Source organism: Scyliorhinus torazame, chromosome 16 (genome assembly GCF_047496885.1).
Source record: "Scyliorhinus torazame isolate Kashiwa2021f chromosome 16, sScyTor2.1, whole genome shotgun sequence".
NCBI classification, from domain to species: domain Eukaryota; kingdom Metazoa; phylum Chordata; class Chondrichthyes; order Carcharhiniformes; family Scyliorhinidae; genus Scyliorhinus; species Scyliorhinus torazame.
In genome coordinates, this window is record NC_092722.1 from 190,965,877 (window position 1) to 190,990,749 (window position 24,873).

The following is a 24,873-nucleotide window of genomic DNA, read 5'->3' on the forward strand; positions in this document are numbered from 1 at the left end:
ACAGAATCCCGCTGCCCTGACCGGACACAGAATCCCGCTGCCCTGACCGGACACAGAATCCCACTGTCCTGACCGGACACAGAATCCCGCTGTCCTGACCGGACACCGAATCCCGCTGCCCTGACCGGACACAGAATCCCGCTGCCCTGACCGGACACAGAATCCCGCTGCCCAGACTGGACACAGAATCCCGCCGCCCTGACCGGACACAGAATCCCGCTGCCCTGACCGGACACAGAATCCCACTGTCCTGACCGGACACAGAATCCCGCTGCCCTGACTGGACACAGAATCCCGCTGTCCTGACCGGACACCGAATCCCGCTGCCCTGACCGGACACAGAATCCCGCTGCCCTGACCGGACACAGAATCCCGCTGCCCAGACTGGACAAAGAATCCCGCTGCCCTGGCCGGACACAGAATCCCGCTGCCCTGACCAGACGGAGAATCCCGCTGTCCTGACCGGACACAGAATCCCGCTGCCCTGACCAGACACAGGATCCCGCTGCCCTGACCGGATGGAGAATCCCGCTGCCCTGACCGGACACAGGGGGCGAAATTCTCCTACCCGCCCCGCCACATTTCTGCGTCGACCGGCCGGCGGGAGTCTCCGTAACACCGGCCGGTCAATGGGGTTTCCCATTGTGGGGCAGCCCCACGCCGTCGGGAAACCCCCGGGCGCTGGCAAAACGGAGACTCCCGCCTGCGGAGAATGACGCCCAGGATCCCGCTGCCCTGACCGGACACAGAATCCCGCTGCCCTGACCGGACACAGAATCCCGCTGCCCTGACCGGACACAGAATCCCGCTGTCCTGACCTGACACAGAATCCCGCTGCCCTGACCGGATACAAAATCCCTCTGCCCTCACCGGTCGGAGAATCCCGCTGCCCTGATCGGACACAGAATCCCGCTGCCCTGACCGGACACAGAATCCCGCTGTCCTGACCGGACACAGAATCCCGCTGCCCTGACCGGACACAGAATCCCGCTGTCCTGACCGGACGGGGAATCCCGCTGCCCTGACCGGACGGAGGATCCCGCTGCCCTGACGGGACACAGAATCCCGCTGCCCTGACCGGACACAGAAACCCGCTGCCCTGACCGGACACAGAATCCCGCTGCCCTGCCCGGACACAGAATCCCGCTGCCCTGACCGGACACAGAATCCCGCTGCCCTGACCAGACGGAGAATCCCGCTGCCCTGGCGGACACAGAATCCCGCTGCCCTGACCGGACACAGAATCCCGCTGCCCTGACCGGACACAGAATCCCGCTGCCCTGACCGGACACAGAATCCCGCTACCCTGACCGGACGCAGAATCTCGCTGCCCTGACCGGACACAGAATCCCGCTGCCCTGACCGGACACAGAATCCCGCTGTCCTGACCGGACACAGAATCCCGCTGCCCTGACCAGACGGAGAATCCCGCTGTCCTGACCGGACACAGAATCCCACTGCCCTGACCGGACACAGAATCCTGCTGCCCTGACCGGACACAGAATCCCGCTGCCCTGACCGGACACAGAATCCCGCTGCCCTGACCAGACGGAGAATCCCGCTGCCCTGACCAGACACAGAATCCCGCTGCCCTGACCGGACACAGAATCCCGCTGCCCTGACCGGACACAGAATCCCGCTGCCCTGACCGGACACAGAATCTCACTACCCTGACCGGACACAGAATCCCGCTGCCCTGACCGGACACAGAATCCCGCTGCCCTGACCAGACGGAGAATCCCGCTGTCCTGACCAGACACAGAATCCCGCTGCCCTGACCGGACACAGAATTCCGCTGTCCTGACCGGACACAGAATCCCGCTGCCCTGACCGGACACAGAATCCCGCTGCCCTGACCGGACGGGGAATCCCGCTGCCCTGACCGGACACAGAATCCCGCTGCCCTGGCCGGACGGAGAATCCCGCTGCCCTGACCAGACGGAGAATCCCGCTCCCCTGACCAGACGGAGAATCCCGCTGTCCTGACCGGACACAGAATCCCGCTGCCCTGACCGGACACAGAATCCTGCTGCCCTGACCGGACAGAGAATCCCACTACCCTGACCGGACACAGAATCCCGCTGCCCTGACCGGACACAGAATCCCGCTGCCCTGACCGGACACAGAATCCCGCTGCCCTGACCGGACACAGAATCCCGCTGCCCTGGCCGGACGGAGAATCCCGCTGCCCTGACCAGACGGAGAATCCCGCTGCCCTGACCGGACGGTGAATCCCACTGTCCTGACCGGACACAGAATCCCGCTGCCCTGACCGGACACAGAATCCCGCTGCCCTGACCGGACACAGAATCCCGCTGCCCTGACTGGACACAGAATCCCGCTGCCCTGACCGGACACAGAATCCCGCTGCCCTGACCGGACACTGAATCCCGCTGCCCTGACCGGACACAGAATCCCGCTGCCCTGACCGGACACAGAATCCCGCTGTCCTGACCGGACACAGAATCCCACTGCCCTGACCGGACACAGAATCCTGCTGCCCTGACCGGACACAGAATCCCGCTGCCCTGACCGGACACAGAATCCCGCTGCCCTGACCAGACGGAGAATCCCGCTGCCCTGACCAGACACAGAATCCCGCTGCCCTGACCGGACACAGAATCCCGCTGCCCTGACCGGACACAGAATCCCGCTGCCCTGACCGGACACAGAATCTCACTACCCTGACCGGACACAGAATCCCGCTGCCCTGACCGGACACAGAAACCCGCTGCCCTGACCAGACGGAGAATCCCGCTGTCCTGACCAGACACAGAATCCCGCTGCCCTGACCGGACACAGAATTCCGCTGTCCTGACCGGACACAGAATCCCGCTGCCCTGACCGGACACAGAATCCCGCTGCCCTGACCGGACGGGGAATCCCGCTGCCCTGACCGGACACAGAATCCCGCTGCCCTGGCCGGACGGAGAATCCCGCTGCCCTGACCAGACGGAGAATCCCGCTCCCCTGACCAGACGGAGAATCCCGCTGTCCTGACCGGACACAGAATCCCGCTGCCCTGACCGGACACAGAATCCTGCTGCCCTGACCGGACAGAGAATCCCACTACCCTGACCGGACACAGAATCCCGCTGCCCTGACCGGACACAGAATCCCGCTGCCCTGACCGGACACAGAATCCCGCTGCCCTGACCGGACACAGAATCCCGCTGCCCTGGCCGGACGGAGAATCCCGCTGCCCTGACCAGACGGAGAATCCCGCTGCCCTGACCGGACGGTGAATCCCACTGTCCTGACCGGACACAGAATCCCGCTGCCCTGACCGGACACAGAATCCCGCTGCCCTGACCGGACACAGAATCCCGCTGCCCTGACTGGACACAGAATCCCGCTGCCCTGACCGGACACAGAATCCCGCTGCCCTGACCGGACACTGAATCCCGCTGCCCTGACCGGACACAGAATCCCGCTGCCCTGACCGGACACAGAATCCCGCTGCCCAGACCGGACACAGAATCCCTCTGCCCTGACCGGACACAGAATCCCGCTGCCCTGACGGGACGCAGAATCTCGCTGCCCTGACCGGACACAGAATCCCGCTGCCCTGACCGGACACAGAATCCCGCTGCCCTGACCGGACACAGAATCCCGCTGCCCTGACCGGATACAAAATCCCGCTGCCCTGACCGGACACAGAATCCCGCTGCCCTGGCCGGACGGAGAATCCCACTGCCCTGACTGGACGGAGAATCCCGCTGCCCTGACCGGACACAGAATCCCGCTGCCCTGACCGGACACAGAATCCCGCTGCCCTGACTAGACGGAGAATCCCGCTGTCCTGACTGGACACAGAATCCCGCAGCCCTGACCGGACACAGAATCCCGCTGCCCTGACCGGACGGAAAATCTCGCTGCCCTGACCGGACACAGAATCCCGCTGCCCTGACCGGACACAGAATCCCGCTGCCCCGACCAGACGGAGAATCTCCCTGCCCTGACCGGACACAGAATCCCGCTGCCCTGACCGGACACAGAATCCCGCTGCCCTGACCGGACACAGAATTCCGCTGCCCTGACCGGACACAGAATTCCGCTGCCCTGACCGGATGGAGAATCCCGCTGCCCTGACCGGACACGGAATCCCGCTGCCCTGACCGGACGGAGAATCCCGCTGTCCTGACCGGACACAGAATCCCGCTGCCCTGACCGGACACAGACTCCCGCTGCCCTGACCGGACACAGAATCCCGCTGTCCTGACCGGACACAGAATCCCGCTGCCCTGACCAGACACAGGGGGCGAAATTCTCCTACCCTCCCCGCCACATTTCTGCCCCGACCGGCCGGCGGGAGTCTCCGTAACACCGGCCGGTCAATGGGGTTTCCCATTGTGGGGCAGCCCCACGTCTTCGGGAAACCCCCGGGCGCTGGCAAAACGGAGACTCCCGCCTGTGGAGAATGACGCCCAGGATCCCGCTGCCCTGACCGGACACAGAATCCCGCTGCCCTGACCGGACACAGAATCCCGCTGTCCTGACCTGACACAGAATCCCGCTGCCCTGACCGGATACAAAATCCCGCTGCCCTCACTGGTCGGAGAATCCCGCTGCCCTGACTGGTCGGAGAATCCCGCTGCCCTGATCGGACACAGAATCCCGCTGCCCTGACCGGACACAGAATCCCGCTGTCCTGACCGGACGGAGAATCCCGCTGCCCTGACCGGACACAGAATCCCGCTGCCCTGACCGGTGGGAGAATCCCGCTGCCCTGACTGGTCGGAGAATCCCGCTGCCCTGATCGGACACAGAATCCCGCTGCCCTGACCGGACACAGAATCCAGCTGCCCTGACCGGACACAGAATCCAGCTGACTTGACCGGACACAGAATCCCGCTGCCCTGATCGGACTCAGAATCCCGCTGTCCAGACCGGACACAGAGGACCGCTGTCCTGACCGGACACAGAATCCCGCTGCCCTGACCGGACACAGAATCCCGCTGTCCTGACCGGACACAGAATCCCGCTGCCCTGACCGGACACAGAATCCCGCTGCCCTGACCGGACACAGAATCCCGCTGCCCTGACCAGACGGAGAATCCCGCTGTCCTGACCGGACACAGAATCCCGCTGACCTGACCGGACACAGAATCCCGCTGCCCTGACCGGACACAGAATCCCGCTGCCCTGACCGGACACAGAATCCCGCTGTCCTGACCGGACGGGGAATCCCGCTGCCCTGACCGGACACAGAATCCCGCTGTCCTGACCGGACACAGAATCCCGCTGCCCTGACCGGACACAGAATCCCGCTGCCCTGACCGGACACAGAATCCCGCTGCCCTGACCAGACGGAGAATCCCGCTGTCCTGACCGGACAGAGAATCCCGCTGTCCTGACCGGACACAGAATCCCGCTGTCCTGACCGGATGGACAATCCCGCTGCCCTGACCGGACACAGAATCCCGCTGCCCTGACCGGACACAGAATCCCGCTGCCCTGACCGGACACAGAATCCCACTGTCCTGACCGGACACAGAATCCCGCTGTCCTGACCGGACACCGAATCCCGCTGCCCTGACCGGACACAGAATCCCGCTGCCCTGACCGGACACAGAATCCCGCTGCCCAGACTGGACACAGAATCCCGCCGCCCTGACCGGACACAGAATCCCGCTGCCCTGACCGGACACAGAATCCCACTGTCCTGACCGGACACAGAATCCCGCTGCCCTGACCGGACACAGAATCCCGCTGTCCTGACCGGACACCGAATCCCGCTGCCCTGACCGGACACAGAATCCCGCTGCCCTGACCGGACACAGAATCCCGCTGCCCAGACTGGACAGAGAATCCCGCTGCCCTGGCCGGACACAGAATCCCGCTGCCCTGACCAGACGGAGAATCCCGCTGTCCTGACCGGACACAGAATCCCGCTGCCCTGACCAGACACAGGATCCCGCTGCCCTGACCGGATGGAGAATCCCGCTGCCCTGACCGGACACAGGGGGCAAAATTCTCCTACCCGCCCCGCCACATTTCTGCGTCGACCGGCCGGCGGGAGTCTCCGTAACACCGGCCGGTCAATGGGGTTTCCCATTGTGGGGCAGCCCCACGCCGTCGGGAAACCCCCGGGCGCTGGCAAAACGGAGACTCCCGCCTGCGGAGAATGACGCCCAGGATCCCGCTGCCCTGACCGGACACAGAATCCCGCTGCCCTGACCGGACACAGAATCCCGCTGCCCTGACCGGACACAGAATCCCGCTGTCCTGACCTGACACAGAATCCCGCTGCCCTGACCGGATACAAAATCCCGCTGCCCTCACCGGTCGGAGAATCCCGCTGCCCTGATCGGACACAGAATCCCGCTGCCCTGACCGGACACAGAATCCCGCTGTCCTGACCGGACACAGAATCCCGCTGCCCTGACCGGCCACAGAATCCCGCTGTCCTGACCGGACGGGGAATCCCGCTGCCCTGACCGGACGGAGGATCCCGCTGCCCTTACGGGACACAGAATCCCGCTGCCCTGACCGGACACAGAAACCCGCTGCCCTGACCGGACACAGAATCCCGCTGCCCTGACCGGACACAGAATCCCGCTGCCCTGACCGGACACAGAATCCCGCTGCCCTGACCAGACGGAGAATCCCGCTGCCCTGACCGGACACAGAATCCCGCTGCCCTGACCGGACACAGAATCCCGCTGCCCTGACCGGACACAGAATCCCGCTGCCCTGACCGGACACAGAATCCCGCTACCCTGACCGGACGCAGAATCTCGCTGCCCTGACCGGACACAGAATCCCGCTGCCCTGACCGGACACTGAATCCCGCTGTCCTGACCGGACACAGAATCCCGCTGCCCTGACCAGACGGAGAATCCCGCTGTCCTGACCGGACACAGAATCCCACTGCCCTGACCGGACACAGAATCCTGCTGCCCTGACCGGACACAGAATCCCGCTGCCCTGACCGTACAGAGAATCCCGCTGCCCTGACCAGACGGAGAATCCCGCTGCCCTGACCAGACACAGAATCCCGCTGCCCTGACCGGACACAGAATCCCGCTGCCCTGACCGGACACAGAATCCCGCTGCCCTGACCGGACACAGAATCTCACTAACCTGACCGGACACAGAATCCCGCTGCCCTGACCGGACACAGAATCCCGCTGCCCTGACCAGACGGAGAATCCCGCTGTCCTGACCGGACACAGAATCCCGCTGCCCTGACCGGACACAGAATCCCGCTGCCCTGACCGGACGGGGAATCCCGCTGCCCTGACCGGACACAGAATCCCGCTGCCCTGGCCGGACGGAGAATCCCGCTGCCCTGACCAGACGGAGAATCCCGCTCCCCTGACCAGAAGGAGAATCCCGCTGTCCTGACCGGACACAGAATCCCGCTGCCCTGACCGGACACAGAATCCTGCTGCCCTGACCGGACAGAGAATCCCACTACCCTGACCGGACACAGAATCCCGCTGCCCTGACCGGACACAGAATCCCGCTGCCCTGACCGGACACAGAATCCCGCTGCCCTGACCGGACACAGAATCCCGCTGCCCTGACCGGACGGGGAATCCCGCTGCCCTGACCGGACACAGAATCCCGCTGCCCTGGCCGGACGGAGAATCCCGCTGCCCTGACCAGACGGAGAATCCCGCTGCCCTGACCGGACGGTGAATCCCGCTGTCCTGACCGGACACAGAATCCCGCTGCCCTGACCGGACACAGAATCCCGCTGCCCTGACCGGACACAGAATCCCGCTGCCCTGACCAGACGGAGAATCCCGCTGCCCTGACCGGACACAGAATCCCGCTGCCCTGACTGGACACAGAATCCCGCTGCCCTGACCGGACACAGAATCCCGCTGCCCTGACCGGACACTGAATCCCGCTGCCCTGACCGGACACAGAATCCCGCTGCCCTGACCGGACACAGAATCCCGCTGCCCAGACCGGACACAGAATCCCGCTGCCCTGACCGGACACAGAATCCCGCTGCCCTGACCGGACGCAGAATCTCGCTGCCCTGACCGGACACAGAATCCCGCTGCCCTGACCGGACACAGAATCCCGCTGCCCTGACCGGACACAGAATCCCGCTGCCCTGACCGGATACAAAATCCCGCTGCCCTGACCGGACACAGAATCCCGCTGCCCTGGCCGGACGGAGAATCCCGCTGCCCTGACCGGACGGAGAATCCCGCTGCCCTGACCGGACACAGAATCCCGCTGCCCTGACCGGACACAGAATCCCGCTGCCCTGACTGGACGGAGAATCCCACTGTCCTGACTGGACACAGAATCCCGCTGCCCTGACCGGACACAGAATCCCGCTGCCCTGACCGGACGGAAAATCTCGCTGCCCTGACCGGACACAGAATCCCGCTGCCCTGACCGGACACAGAATCCCGCTGCCCGGACCAGACGGAGAATCTCCCTGCCCTGACCGGACACAGAATCCCGCTGCCCTGACCGGACACAGAATCCCGCTGCCCTGACCGGACACAGAATTCCGCTGCCCTGACCGGACACAGAATTCCGCTGCCCTGACCGGATGGAGAATCCCGCTGCCCTGACAGGACACGGAATCCCGCTGCCCTGACCGGACGGAGAATCCCGCTGTCCTGACCGGACACAGAATCCCGCTGCCCTGACCGGACACAGACTCCCGCTGCCCTGACCGGACACAGAATCCCGATGCCCTGACCGGACACAGAATCCCGCTGCCCTGACCGGACGGAGACTCCCGCTGCCCTGACCGGATACAGAATCCCGCTGCCCTGACCGGACACAGAATCCCGCTGCCCTGACCAGACGGAGAATCCCGCTGCCCGAAACAGACACAGAATCCCGCTGCCCTGACCGGACACAGAATCCCGCTGCCCTGACCGGACACAGAATCCCGCTGCCCTGACCGGACACAGAATCCCGCTGCCCTGACCGGACACAGAATCTCACTACCCTGACCGGACACAGAATCCCGCTGCCCTGACCGGACACAGAATCCCCCTGCCCTGACCAGACGGAGAATCCCGCTGTCCTGACCAGACACAGAATCCCGCTGCCCTGACCGGACACAGAATTCCGCTGTCCTGACCGGCACAGAATCCCGCTGCCCTGACCGGACACAGAATCCCGCTGCCCTGACCGGACGGGGAATCCCGCTGCCCTGACCGGACACAGAATCCCGCTGCCCTGGCCGGACGGAGAATCCCGCTGCCCTGACCAGACGGAGAATCCCGCTCCCCTGACCAGACGGAGAATCCCGCTGTCCTGACCGGACACAGAATCCCGCTGCCCTGACCGGACACAGAATCCTGCTGCCCTGACCGGACAGAGAATCCCGCTACCCTGACCGGACAGAGAATCCCGCTGCCCTGACCGGACACAGAATCCCGCTGCTCTGACCGGACACAGAATCCCGCTGCCCTGACCGGACACAGAATCCCGCTGCCCTGACCGGACGGGGAATCCCGCTGCCCTGACCGGACACAGAATCCCGCTGCCCTGGCCGGACGGAGAATCCCGCTGCCCTGACCAGACGGAGAATCCCGCTGCCCTGACCGGACGGTGAATCCCGCTGTCCTGACCGGACACAGAATCCCGCTGCCCTGACCGGACACAGAATCCCGCTGCCCTGACCGGACACAGAATCCCGCTGCCCTGACCAGACGGAGAATCCCGCTGCCCTGACCGGACACAGAATCCCGCTGCCCTGACTGGACACAGAATCCCGCTGCCCTGACCGGACACAGAATCCCGCTGCCCTGACCGGACACAGAATCCTGCTGCCCTGACCGGACACAGAATCCCGCTGCCCTGACCGGACACTGAATCCCGCTGCCCTGACCGGACACAGAATCCCGCTGCCCTGACCGGACACAGAATCCCGCTGCCCAGACCGGACACAGAATCCCGCTGCCCTGACCGGACACAGAATCCCGCTACCCTGACCGGACGCAGAATCTCGCTGCCCTGACCGGACACAGAATCCCGCTGCCCTGACCGGATACAAAATCCCGCTGCCCTGACCGGACACAGAATCCCGCTGCCCTGGCCGGACGGAGAATCCCGCTGCCCTGACCGGACACAGAATCCCGCTGCCCTGACCGGACACAGAATCCCGCTGCCCTGACTGGACGGAGAATCCCGCTGTCCTGACTGGACACAGAATCCCGCTGCCCTGACCGGACACAGAATCCCGCTGCCCTGACCGGACGGAAAATCTCGCTGCCCTGACCGGACACAGAATCCCGCTGCCCTGACCGGACACAGAATCCCGCTGCCCTGACCGGACACAGAATTCCGCTGCCCTGACCGGACACAGAATTCCGCTGCCCTGACCGGATGGAGAATCCCGCTGCCCTGACCGGACACGGAATCCCGCTGCCCTGACCGGACGGAGAATCCCGCTGTCCTGACCGGACACAGAATCCCGCTGCCCTGACCGGACACAGAATCCCGCTACCCTGACCGGACGCAGAATCTCGCTGCCCTGACCGGACACAGAATCCCGCTGCCCTGACCGGACACAGAATCCCGCTGTCCTGACCGGACACAGAATCCCGCTGCCCTGACCAGACGGAGAATCCCGCTGTCCTGACCGGACACAGAATCCCACTGCCCTGACCGGACACAGAATCCTGCTGCCCTGACCGGACACAGAATTCCGCTGCCCTGACCGGACACAGAATTCCGCTGCCCTGACCGGATGGAGAATCCCGCTGCCCTGACCGGACACGGAATCCCGCTGCCCTGACCGGACGGAGAATCCCGCTGTCCTGACCGGACACAGAATCCCGCTGCCCTGACCGGACACAGACTCCCGCTGCCCTGACCGGACACAGAATCCCGCTGCCCTGACCGGACGGAGACTCCCGCTGCCCTGACCGGACACAGAATCCCGCTGCCCTGACCGGACACAGAATCCCGCTGTCCTGACCGGACGGAGATTCCCACCCATGGTCACAGCTTTATTTCCACAAACATTCACTCCCTCTACCACCACCAATGTATAGTGGCAGCCGTGTGTACTGTCATGTGAGAGTACCTTTAAGAAATGGGTGTTTAAGAAATGTACCTTTAAGAAATGGAGCTGCTCATGTTACTGGAGTGATGTCAGAGTGTAGGTGGAGCTGAGCTCCACTTCTGCTTTTCAGTTTCAGTTTGAGAAAAAGCTTGGGTGTATCTGTGTTTTTCAGGGAGCTGCATCTGAAGTTAAAAGAAAGAGCTGTACTGTTGATCTCTGCCATCCAAAGACTATCTATGGATCATTTGGTGAACTCAGAATTGTACAAGGTCTCAGTATTGAATGTAAATCTAATGTGCTCCTGTTTGAAGGTTTGTTAAGTCTTTTGGATGTTAAAAGGACAGCTTACAGGGTTACTTAAGTGTTGTAGTCTTTGGGATTGTATTTGAATTAATGGTTGCTTAGATGTTCACTGTTTTAAAAAAGGTTAACTTGTGTTAATAGAACAAACATTGTTTTGTTTTAAAGAAATACTTGTCCATTTTCTCCAGTACCACATCTGTGGAGTGGGCCGTGTGCTCCCCATACCACAATCTATTAAAAGTTGTGGGTCAGGTGAACTCCATGATACACGTTGGGGTTCTCTAAACCCTGACCCATGGGAGTACCATCTGCAAGATGCACTGTGGGAACTCACCAAGGTTCCTTAGGGCTTAGACAGCACCTTCCAAACCCACGGCCTCTTCCTTCTAGAAGGACAAGAGCAGCAGATACCTGGGAACCCCACCACCTGGCGGTTACCCTCCAAGTCACTCACCACCCTGACTTGGAAATATATCACCGTTCCTTCACTGTCGCTGGGTCAAAATCCTGGAACACGCTCCCTAACAGGTTTACCTACACCACAAGGACTGCAGCGATTCAAGAAGGCAGCTCACCACCATCTTCTCAAGGGCAATTGGGGATGGACAATAAATGCTGGCCAGCGGGTCAGCGAAGCCCACATCCTGTAAATGGGATGCACCTCAGACAGTGCAGCACTGCCTCAGCACTGAACGTGGCTTACGTTTCTGGAGTGGGTTTTTGATCTCTCAAATATCTGGCAATAGGGTGAGAGGGCTACCCACTGAGCCATGCTCCCAGTACTGGGTGATGTCATAGGAATTGGTGATGTCATAGGAATTGGTGATGTCATAGGAATTGGTGATGTCGCAGGAATTGGTGATGTTGCAGGAATTGGTGATGTCATAGGAATTGGTGATGTCACAGGAAAGGAAGCCCAACATAAAATGGTTGCCCCCCAGGCTTTGTGCCAACAATTATGCAGGCAGAAACTCAAGTCTCACCAGGCTTCATTAGATCTATAAATGTGAAAGACGAGAGGATTATTATTACCTTTGTCGAACCCTAGGGAAAAAAAATTAAGTCTTCAGATAAAAATAGTAATTATACATTTGGGGGTTGACTGTTCTTGGCACTGTACTGGTTCGAGAGGGTATGAGGGAATCTTTGAGAGTATGTGCACGGACCTGATTATTTGTGGCAGTTTTATAAGTCTCACTGTCTTGACAGAGTCACAGTCACTGAGGGAGGGGTGGGGAGATTCAGCAACCCGCCAAGTCCGAGGAGACCGGGGAACCAAATTGCAAGACCGCAAAATCAATAGAATATGATTAGGTCAGCTCTCCAACCGCTTCACACTGTCCCACAGGCAAAACTGTGAAACTAATTATCCATCTCCGGGATGGAACGTCCTCTGGCACTGTCAACACCTCAAGGTTAATTTACTGCTTCCAGTAAAGCACATCGCCACGTGGAAGGTTTTGTTAGTGGTCGTGGAATCAAGGTGAAAGATCAAGGTTGACAGATCAGGACACCGTCAACAATAAGAGATCAAGATAATCAGGATGTAAGTGTCGGCAACCTTTAGTGTTTGAAAATAAAAGCTCTGTCGATTGTGGGACCGATGGAGGTGGAAAACGGCACAATTTTGGAAAGAGCGTGTTAAGAGTGAACAATAGTGAGACGAGAGTAAATTGCAACGCTGCCAGAATGTGGAGCAGGGATACTGGTGAGTGGGTGTGATTAGGACCCTGCAGCTCAGCCAGAAAGACTTGCATTTCTATAGCACCCTTCACAACCTCAGAACATCCCAAAGTGCATGGCCGGAAAGGAAGTGCTTTTCAAGTGCAGTCACTGTGGGAAATGCGACAGCCAATTAATTATCACACAGCAAGCTCCCCCAAACGGCAATCAAATGAATGAACGGATCATCCAGTGGGCCAGCTGTTGGCTGAACGATGAAGGTTGGCCAGGACGCCAGCAAGGATGACCCTGCTCCACCTGAGGAGGCGGCAGGCCGTCACCACCTCAACCGAATTTGCGCCTCTGTCAGCGCATCACTCCCTCAGTGCACTCCCTCAGTGCTCCCTCAGTGCACTCCCTCAGTGCTCCCTCAGTGCACTCCCTCAGTGCTCCCTCAGTGCACTCCCTCAGTGCTCCCTCAGTGCACTCCCTCAGTGCTCCCTCAGTGTGCTCCCTCAGTGCTCCCTCAGTGTGCTCCCTCAGTGCACTCCCTCAGTGCTCCCTCAGTGCGCTCCCTCAGTGCTCCCTCAGTGCACTCCCTCAGTGCTCCCTCAGTGCACTCCCTCAGTGCACTCCCTCAGTGTGCTCCCTCAGTGCACTCCCTCAGTGCACTCCCTCAGTGCTCCCTCAGTGCACTCCCTCAGTGCTCCCTCAGTGCACTCCCTCAGTGCTCCCTCAGTGCACTACCTCAGCACTCCCTCAGTGCTCCCCCTCAGTGCACTCCCTCAGTGCTCCCTCAGTGCACTCCCTCAGTGCTCCCTCAGTGCACTCCCTCAGCACTCCCTCAGTGCTGCGCTGGGAATGTCAGCCTGGATTCTGTACTCAGGTTCGGGGAGTGGGGTTTGAACCCACTACCTCTTGATCCAGAGACTATAGTCATATCATTGAGACATAGCTGACACCTCGGAACAATCGAGGAAAGTGTAGAGGTGAAAAGAGAGAGAAAATAGTAATGTTTGGACAGGACTGAGGAGACTAGCAGTGCTGGGAGATTAAATGTGGAGATTAAATGTGGAGATTTGCTTGATTCTCTTCAATGGAATCGACTCCCTTATCTGTTCTAAATCCCTCTCCCTTCTCAAATCACTGCACTGTCCAATAAGAGTGTTTGTGTTTATTAACTGAGAACCTCCTCGATTGAATAGGGGTTGTCCCTCGTTGTATGCTGCTTCACTGAGCTGCAGGATGGACATCAGTATTGTTGATCCTCCCCCAGTGAGCAACCTTGTGCGGAGAGTGTTTGAACGATCTGAGAGACAGAATCGTTGAAAGCTTCAAAATAAGAACAAGAAAAAACCTGCTGGACAAGACTACATTGCAAATGCAAAGAATAATTCCTTCACTCCGCTCTCTGCCCACAATACCTCGCACTGACACACTCACACTGACACACGCATACAAACACACTCACACGGATGCGCACATGCACACTCACCCTTACACACAAATGCGCATACACAGACACATATGTGCATGCATACACAAAGACGCATAAACATGTGTGCACATACAAACATACATACATATGCATGCGCACAACCGTGCACAGGCACATCCCCCACACACACACATAAACGCACACACACCGCACACACTCACTCTCACACTCACACATACTCACATGCACACACTCATTCATACACACTGACATGCACACACACGCTCACTCACATAAACACACAAGCACACACTTACATACACACACATGTACACCCACATGAACACACGCACACACACACACAAACCCACGCGCACACATACACACGTGCACACACACTCATACATACTGATATGCACACAATCATGCACACACACTCACTCTCACAAATGCACACAGACTTACTCACAAACACACTCCCACACATTATTCACCCCCCACACACACACTCACACACACATACACGCGCAGCAGGGATTTGGTCAATTATAATTTTATACAATGAGAGTGAATAGGAAAGGTTTTGCTTAATTGGATTCTGCACGGCTCTCTCTGGGGATTCACCTGCTGTTGAGAGTAACCTTGCGCACTGGAGGTTGTAACAATCTAAATTAAATTTCCATTTGAAAAACTAACCATTTAATCAGTCTGGGTCTGGCCAAGTGGTGACTTAACAGCAAGTAATTTAAACATTACAAATCTCGAGGCTAATACGAGTGAGAAGTGATCGCTGAGTTCAAAGTTGGCAAATTGGATTTCAAAACCAACAGTTTTAAATGGACTATAAATATTTCTCAGAAAACTGTCTGCTCATTAAATTGAGGAAGCATCATTACTGGCAATGAGAATATTCCAACAAGTTCACACACAATCAGTACAAACACTCCCAGGACAGGTACAGCACGGGGTTAGATACAGAGTTATAAAGCTCCCTCTACACTGTCCCCATCAAACACTCCCAGGACATGTACAGCACGGGGTTAGATACAGAGTAAAGCTCCCTCTACACTGTCCCCATCAAACACTCCCAGGACAGGTACAGCACGGGGTTAGATACAGAGTAAGGCTCCCTCTACACTGTCCCCATCAAACACTCCCAGGACAGGTACAGCACGGGGTTAGATACAGAGTAAAGCTCCCTCTACATTGCCCCATAAAACACTCCCAGGACAGGTACAGCACAGGGTTAGGTACAGAGTAAAGCTCCCTCTACACTGTCCCCGTCAAACACTCACAGGACAGGTACAGCACGGGGTTAGATACAGAGTAAAGCTCCCTCTACACTGTCCCCATCAAACACTCCCAGGACATGTACAGCACGGGGTTAGATACAGAGTAAAGCTCCCTCTACACTGTCCCCATCAAACACTCCCAGGACAGGTACAGCACGGGGTTAGATACAGAGTAAGGCTCCCTCTACACTGTCCCCATCAAACACTCCCAGGACAGGTACAGCACGGGGTTAGATACAGAGTAAAGCTCCCTCTACATTGCCCCATAAAACACTCCCAGGACAGGTACAGCATGGGGTTAGATACAGAGTAAAGCTCCCTCCACACTGTCCCCATCAAACATTCCCAGGACAGGTACAGCACGGGGTTAGATACAGAGTAAAGCTCCCTCCACACTGTCCCCATCAAACACTCCCAGGACAGATACAGCACGGAGTTAGATACAGAGTAAAGCTCCCTCTACACGGTCCCCATCAAACACTCCCAGGACAGGTACAGCACGGGGTTAGATACAGAGTAAAGCTCCCTCCACACTGTCCCCATCAAACACTCCCAGGACAGATACAGCACGGAGTTAGATACAGAGTAAAGCTCCCTCTACACAGTCCCCATCAAACACTCCCAGGACAGGTACAGCACGGGGTTAGATACAGAGTAAAGCTCCCTCTACACTGTCTCCATCAAACACTCCCAGGACAGGTACAACACGGGGTTAGATACAGAGTAAAGCTCCCTCTGCACTGTCCCCATCAAACATTCCCAGGACAGGTACAGCACGGGGATAGATACAGAGTAAAGCTCCCTCTACATTGTCCCCATCAAACACTCCCAGGACAGGTACAGCACGGGGTTAGATACAGAGTAAAGCTCCCTCTACATTGTCCCCATCAAACACTCCCAGGACAGGTACAGCATGGGGTTAGATACAGAGTAAAGCTCCCTCTACACTGTCCCCATCAAACACTCCCAGAACAGGTACAGCACGGGGTTAGATACAGAGTAAAGCTCCCTCTACACTGTCTCCATCAAACACTCCCAGGACAGGTACAGCACGGGGTTAGATACAGAGTAAAGCTCCCTCTGCACTGTCCCCATCAAACATTCCCAGGACAGGTACAGCACGGGGATAGATACAGAGTAAAGCTCCCTCTACATTGTCCCCATCAAACACTCCCAGGACAGGTACAGCACGAGGTTAGATACAGAGTAAAGCTCCCTCTACACTTTCCCCATCAAACACTCCCAGGACAGGTACAGCATGGGGTTAGATACAGAGTAAAGCTTCCTCTACACTGTCCCCATCAAACACTCCCAGGACAGGTACAGCATGGGGTTAGATACAGAGTAAAGCTCCCCCTACACTGTCCCCATCAAACACTCCCAGGACAGGTACAGCACAGGGTTAGATACAGAGTAAAGCTCCCCCTACACTGTCCCCATCAAACACTCCCAGGACAGGTACAGCACAGGGTTAGGTACAGAGTAAAGCTCCCTCTACACTGTCCCCATCAAACACTCCCAGGACAGGTACAGCACGGGGTTAGATAGAGTAAAGAATTAAAGTTGAATTTTTTGCTAATTCCATTATCCTCCTGGCCTCATTATGGGCCATGAATCCCCAACCAACTTGGTGGGAATGTTCATTGATTAATTTTACAGCTTAAGAGACTCAGTGTCGCTGGCTCTTGTTCTATATATTAATCCTTTGCTGTATCTCTACCCCTGCATTGAATCCCAGGACCTGATGAGGAGCAGAGGTGGGGAGAGGAGGGGGGGGGGGGGGGGGGTGAATATATGTTTCCTTGAAACTCAATAAAATTGGGTGTTTATTTGTTAGGGGAAGGATCGGCCCTGGGTTATCAAATGGGTTCCCTCCAATTGTCAATGGAACAGTTTGTCTCAGAGGATATATCATCATAGGTATTAAACCAAGCCACATAATATTGTAACTGTGGTTCAATGAGTCACTCTTTTGTTGCTAAGCCAGATGGTTGTAGGTGTAAGGCCCAGCCCAGAAACCTGAGCACAGAATTTGAAGGTATTGCATTAACGAGGGAGTGCAGATCGAGGCCAGCAGCGTGAGTTCGATTCCCGTCCCAACTGAGGTTATTCATGTAGGCCCCGCCTTCTCAACCTTGCCCCTTGCCTGAGGTGTGGTGACCCTCAGGTTAAATCACCCCCAGTCAGCTCTCCCCCTTCAAAGGGGAGAGCAGCCTGTGGTCACCTGGGACTGTGGCGACTTTACATTTTAGCCAGCGATCTGCTTGCTTGTCTGCGCACAAATTGGTTGTGCCCATGCTTTTAAAAAAAGGCAACTGATTGGCTGTAAAGGGTTTGAGGGCATTGTGAGGTTGTGAAAGGTTCTCTAGAAATACAAGTCTTTTCAAGCCTTTCTTCGATCTGCAATGTTTTCTGCTTTTCAACCTGTCTGATGATACCAATTAACATTGAATGATTTATGTACACGAATCCTGAAGCCGACAGCAAGTTCCGGCAAAGCTGCTGACTCACCCATTGGTGACCCACAGGATCAGAGAAGTAGAAAAACGATCTACACACTGCCGGAGGCCATTCCGCCCATTGTATCAATGCCAGCTGGAAACGATTGATCCTGTCTGATCTTGGCACCTTTTTTCATTGATGGTTTGCGATTTTGGGGACAGGGTGAGGAGGCAGGTCCTGACCCGACATGGGAATCAAACTTACTCTGTTGAGGTTCCTCTCAACCACACGTTAGCCATCCAGCCAACTGAACGAACCACACACCCTGCAGGCTATGGAGCATCATGAGCGTCTCCAAGTACATTTTAAATGCGCAGAGGGTTTTCTCTCGCAGCATTCATTCAGGAAGTGTGCTACAAACCCCGATCACCTTCAGGGGAAAGGAATCCTCCTCGTCTCCCCTCTAGTCCTTCGAACAATCACATTAAATCCCTGCCCCCTGGCTGTTGACCTCTCTACCAATCCCAGATCCCGCGGTTCCCTGAAACTTCTCAGAATCCTATCATGTATTGGGTGTTCCCCAACCTTGTTTGTCTTCCCCAAATACATTGGCTGTATTTCTCCAGCTGTTGCGATTCGGTTTTCCTGCCTTGCGCACCCCTGCCCTCGGGTTTTCCGGCGGTGTGGGGTGGCGTCGATGGGAAATCCCACTGACAAGCAGCGGGAGGACAGAATCCCGCCGTGTGCGAGCGGCGTACCACAGGGGAACCGGAGAATCCCGCACTCTATCGCACATTTCTCCGGATTGAATTCCATTTACCTTTTACCAGCCCACCTCCCTCCAATCTGACGTTTTCATTCTGTCAGCCACACCATCAGGTTTCGGAGCATCTGTAAACATTTTCGTAAAGTCTCTATAGTTCTGTCCAAATTGGTTTTAAGAGCCACGTCCCATTTTCCCAGACTCCTTCTACACACCTGACAGTCAGTGTTTACACTTGTGACGTCCTTGCTGCAGTCATCTCTTGTTATCTTGTACTGGTCATTGAACGATACACAAATCAATGTTTAAGGAGTGATGCTCACAGAGCTCTACAGTGTAATACTTACAAGGTGCGAAGCTTTGGCATATGGTTGAAGCTGGAGACAGGGATACTGCTGATATTATTGTTATTCAGGGTCCTGGCGATACAAAAACAATTAATTAATCGTCCTTCTTATACTGCATGCTTTGATTTTCATTCCTCTTATTGGGAAAGGAAAAAAAATACTGCATTTCTACGGCGCCTTTTATGACCACAGGATATTCCCAAGCGCTTCACAGTTACTGAAGTTGTTTGAATTCTTTTTTTTTAATAAACACTTTATTGAGGAATTTTTGGTATTGTAACAACAACAAAATAAACAATGTACATGAAACTATATACATAGTGCAAAAGCTGTCTCCCTCCCTTACAGGTCCCACCTTTATTAACCCCCTACTCTAAGCTAAACTAACCCCTCACCCCACCCACTTCTACTGACGATAATTTTCCGCGAAGAAGTCGACGAACGGTTGCCACCTCCGGGTGAACCCTAACAGTGACCCTCTCAAGGCGAACTTGATTTTCTCCAAACAGAGAAAGCCAGCCATGTCCGATGGCCAGGTCTCCAACTTCGGGAGCTTTGAGTCCCTCCAAGGTAACAGTATCCGTCTCCGGGCTACCATGGAAGCAAAGACCAGAACGTCTGCCTCTTTCTCCTCCTGGATTCCTGGGTCTTCCAACACTCCGAACATCGCCACCTCTGGACTCAGTGCCACCCTTGTTTTTAACACCGTGGACATGACGTCCGCAAACCCCTGCCAGAATCCCCTAAGCTTTGGACATGTCCTAAACATGTGGACATGGTTCACCGGTCCTCCCGCACATTTTGCGCACCTGTCTTCCACCCCAAAGAATCTGCTCACCCGGGCCTATGTCATGTGAGCCCGGTGAACAACCTTAAATTGTATCAGGCTGAGCCTGGCACAGGTTGCGGACACGTTGACTCTACTCAACGCGTCTGCCCACAGACCATCCTCTATCTCTCCTCCCAGCTCCTCCTCCCACTTGCGCTTCAGCTCCTCGGTCTGCGTCTCCTCTGACTCCACAAGTTCCTTGTAAATGTCAGCTCCCTTCTCCTACCCACCCTCTGGAAACTACCCTGTCCTGAATCCCCCTTAGCGGTAGGAGCGGGAAGGTTGACGCCTGTTTACGTAGGAAGTCCTGCACCTGCAGATACCTGAATTTGTTTCCCCGCGCCAACCCAAACTTCTCCTCCGGCGCCCTCATACTCGGAAAGCTCCCCTCTATAAACATATCCCCCATCCTCTCAATCCCTGCTCTCCACCATATCCGGAACCCCCCCATCCATACTTCCCGGGGCAAACCGGTGATTATTACAGATTGGGGACCAGCCCGATGCTCCCTCTGCCCCCACATGTCTCCTCCATTGCCCCCAGACTCTCCGGGCCGCCACCACCTGGTGGAGTATCGTGCCGGCGGGAACGGCAGAGGCGAGTTACCAACGCCCCCTGACTGGTGCCCTTGCATGAAGCCGCCTCCATACGCTCCCTTGCCGACCCCTCCCCCACCACCCACTTCCTGATCATGGCTATATTCGCCGCCCAGTAACAGTTACTAAAATTTGGCAGCGCCAGCCCGCCCTCTCCTCGACTCCGCTCAAGCATTACCTTCCTTACCCGCGGAGTCTTGCCCGCCCAAACGAAGCCAGTGATCACTCTGTTGACCCGTTTAAAAAAGGACCGCGGAATAAAGATGGGGAGACACTGAAATACAAACAGGAATCTCGGGAGGACCGTCATCTTCGCCGTCTGCACCCTCCCAGCCAGTGACAACGGAAGCGCAACACACCTCCGAAAATCGTCCTTCATTTGGTCTACTAGCCGGGCCCGATGTAATTTATGCAGCCGGTCCCATTCCCGCGCCACTTGGATGCCTAGGTACCTAAAGCTTCCCCCTTCTAATCTAAATGGCAGCTCCCGCAATCGCCTCTCCTGCCCCCTCGCCTGGACCGCAAACATCTCACTTCTCCCCATATTTAGGTTGTACCCCGAAAACCGGGCGAATTCCCCTAATTCATGATTTGTTCCATCCCCTCCATTGGGTCCGATACATACAGAAGCAGGTCGCCGGCATAGAGCGAGACTCTGTGCTCCACCCTCCCCCTCCCCCTCCCCCCTCCGGACCAGCCCCTTGAGGCTCTCAGGGCAATTGCCAAAGGCTCTATAGCTAGCGTGAACAACAGTGGGGAGAGAGGACATCCTTGTCTCGTCCCCCGGTGCAGTCTAAAATAGCCCGATGTTGTCCTATTCATACGTACACTTGCCACAGGAGCCTGACACAGCAACCTGACCCAGTCAGTAAAGCCCCGCCCAAATCCGAACCGTCCCAGTACCTCCCACAGATAATCCCATTCTACCCGAACAAAAGCCTTTTCTGCATCCATTGCGACCACTACCTCCACCTCCCTACCTTCCGGGGGCATCATGATCACGTTTAACAACCTTCTTACATTGGCCACCAACTGCCTACCCTTAACAAACCCCGTCTGGTCCTCCCCAATAACGTTCGGAACATAATCCTCAATCCTGGAGGACAAAATTTTGGCCAGCAGTTTGGCGTCCACATTCAACAGGGATATCGGCCTGTAGGACCCATACAGCTCCGGGTTCTTGCCCCGCTTCAGAATCAGCAAAATCGTGGCCTGTGACATCGTCGGGGGCAGCACCCCTCTTTCCCTTGCCTCATTGAACATCCTCATCAACACCGGCCCCAATATCCCAGAGAACGTTTTATAAAACTCCACTGGGTACCCGTACGGCCCCGGGGCTATACCCGACTGCATGGCCTTCAGACCCTCCACTATCTCTTCCAACCCGATCGGGGCCCCCAGCTCTTCTACTAGCTCCCCGTCCACCTTTGGGAAATTCAGCCCCTCCAAGAAGTGCCTCATCCTCTCCGGCCCCGTAGGGGGTTCCGACCTGTACAGCCTACTGTAGAAATCCCTAAACGCCTTATTCACCCCTGCTGAATCTCCAACCAGGTTCCCATCTCCGTCATTTACTTTCCCTATTTCTCTAGCTGCCTCCCTCTTTCTAAGCTGCTGTGCAAGCATTCTGCTGGCCTTCTCCCCATGCTCATAGATCGCCCCCCTCGCCTATCTCAGCTGCTTTACCGCCCTTCCTGTGGTTAAGAAGCCAAACTCCGCCTGTAGCCTCCGCCATTCCCTGCCTCTGGGGTCTCCGCATACCTCCTATCGATCTGTAGTATCTCCTTAACCAGTCAGTCTGTCTCTGCCCTGTCACCTTCTCCCTATGGGCCCGTGTCGAGATCAGCTCCCCCCTGACCACCGCCTTCAGAGCTTCCCAGACCACCGCTGCTGAAATTTCCCCCGTGTCGTTGACTTCCAGGTAATTCTGAATACATTTCCTCAGCAGCTCGCACACCCCTTCGTCAGCCAAAAGTCCCACATCTACCCTCCAGTGCGGGCGCTGGTTACTGTCTTTACTAACCTGCAGGTTAACCCAGTGCGGAGCATGGTCTGAGATTGTGATCGCCGAGTACCCCGTGTCCACCACCCCTGCCAGTAAGGCCCTGCTCAAAATAAAGAAATCAATCCGGGAGTACACTTTCTGCACGTGTGAGTAGAAGGAGAACTCCTTCATCCTCGGCTGCCCAAATCTCCATGGATCCACCCCCCCCATCTGCTCCATGAACCCTTTTAGTTCCTTTGCCATTGCTGGCACCCTGCCCGTTTTCGGGCTTGACCGGTCTAAGCCAGGGTCCATAACTGTGTTGAAGTCCCCTCCCATGACCAACCTGTGCGAGTCCAGGTCCGGTATCTTCCCCAGCATCCTCTTTATAAACTCCACATCATCTCAATTTGGCGCATACACATTTACTAATACCACCTGCACCCTCTCCAGTTTCCCACTGACCATAATGTACCGACCTTCCACATCCGAGACTATTCTATCCGCCTCAAACACCACCCGCTTGTTGATCAGGATCGCGACCCCTCTAGTCTTTGAGTCTAGATCCGAGTGAAAGACCTGACTGACCCAGCCTTTCCTCAGTCTAACCTGATCCGTAAGTCTAAGGTGCGTCTCCTGCAACATTACCATGTCCGCCTTCAGTCCCCTAAGATGCGCGAACACACGTGCCCTCTTGACCGGCCCATTTAACCCTCGAATATTCCAGGTGATCAGCCTAGTTGGGGGGCTCATTGCCCCCCCCCCCTTCGTCGATCAGCCATCCCCTTTTTTGGGCCCGCCTCCAGCCCATGGTCCGCGCCTCCACCGGCCCGCCCCTAGACAATCTCCGCCCCAACCTCCTCTCTGTCCCTTAGCCCAAGTCCCTCATTCGTCAGCAGAACATTTACCACCCTCCCCCCCACCCCCCCCCCCCCACCCCAGTATCAACACTCTGTAACCCAACCCCTTTAATAAACTGAACATATGTACACCCCCCACTGCGCTTCCGTGAGCTAGCCCGCACAGCTAGCTTGGTGGCCCCCATCCCTGGCTCCGGATAGTCTCCTACCTATTGTCCCTCCCCCCTCAAACAAACATACTCCAACATCAAACAATCCCCACACAATTGCCCGACAGAAGAACACCAAGATCTAAATAAGGACACCTCCATCCTCCAACAGTGCAAATGAAAACCATAACTCACTCAGCTCTACTGCTGGTCCCAAATCAATACAGAAGGCATAACAAACAGCTTCCACAAAACAAAAAACGAGAAAATTGTTTTTTAAAAGAACAGAAAAACAAAAAAAAAACAAGAACGTTGCAGCAAAGTTTAAAAGTTCTCAGTCCACCACCAGTCCTTTCCTTTTCACCAAGTCCAGCGCGTCCTCAGGCGACTCAAAATGAAAGCGCCGTTCCTCGTCGTGACTCAGCGACGGGCCGGATACAACAGTCCGAACTTAACCTTTTTCTTAAAAAGGATCGACCTAATCTGGTTGAAGCCTGCTCTTCTCCTGGCCACCTCCACACTCCGGTCTTGGTAAACCCACAGGATACTGTTGTCCCACTTACAGCTCCGTACCTGCTTGGCCCACTGTAGAATGCGCTCCTTATCCAAGTACCTGTGGAATCTCACCACCATTGCCCTTGGGGGGGTCTCCCATTCGCGGCTTCCTCGCGAGTGCTCTGTGAGCCCTGTCCACCTCCAAGGGCCGGGAGAATGCCCCATCCCCCAGCAGCTTCTCGAACATGTCCGCTATGTATGCCCCAGCGTCCGCTCCTTCGGACCCCTCCGGGAGCCCAACGATTCTCAAGTTCTGCCGGCGGGACCTATTCTCTAGGTCCTCCACCTTCTCCAGGAGCCTTTTCTGCTGGTCTCTCAGCATCCCCACCTCCAACTCCACCGCAGTTTGATATTCCTCCTGCTCAGCCAAAGCCTTCTCTACTTTCTGGATCGCCCGATCTTGGGCGTCCAATCTAAGCTCCAGTCGCTCAATTGACTCTTTTATCGGGTCCAAGCAGTCCCGTTTCTGCTTCGCAAAGCTTTCCTGAATAACTTGCATCAGCTGCTCCGTTGATGGCTGGGTCGACAAACCAGAGGTCCGGTCCTCCGCCGGGCTGTCTCCCGCTGCAGATTCAGCCCAAGCCTTCTCTGTCTTTCTGTTTCTGCCTTTACGAGCACTTCTAGTCCTTCTCTCCGTGCACCGATGTGGGAATTCAG

General features: G+C 56.6%; 1 protein-coding gene across 5 annotated transcripts in view; it reads right to left on the reverse strand.

The window, feature by feature from the left end:
- The window catches only part of LOC140393331 (slit homolog 1 protein-like), a 477,252-nt gene that overhangs the window by 263,308 nt on the left and 189,071 nt on the right, over positions 1–24,873 (reverse strand). For all 5 annotated transcript variants that reach the window (XM_072479670.1, XM_072479671.1, XM_072479669.1 and 2 more), the window contains exon 7: positions 19,247–19,318. In XM_072479670.1, coding sequence (XP_072335771.1) covers positions 19,247–19,318 — 72 coding nt within the window. The remainder of the gene's footprint in view (positions 1–19,246; positions 19,319–24,873) is intronic.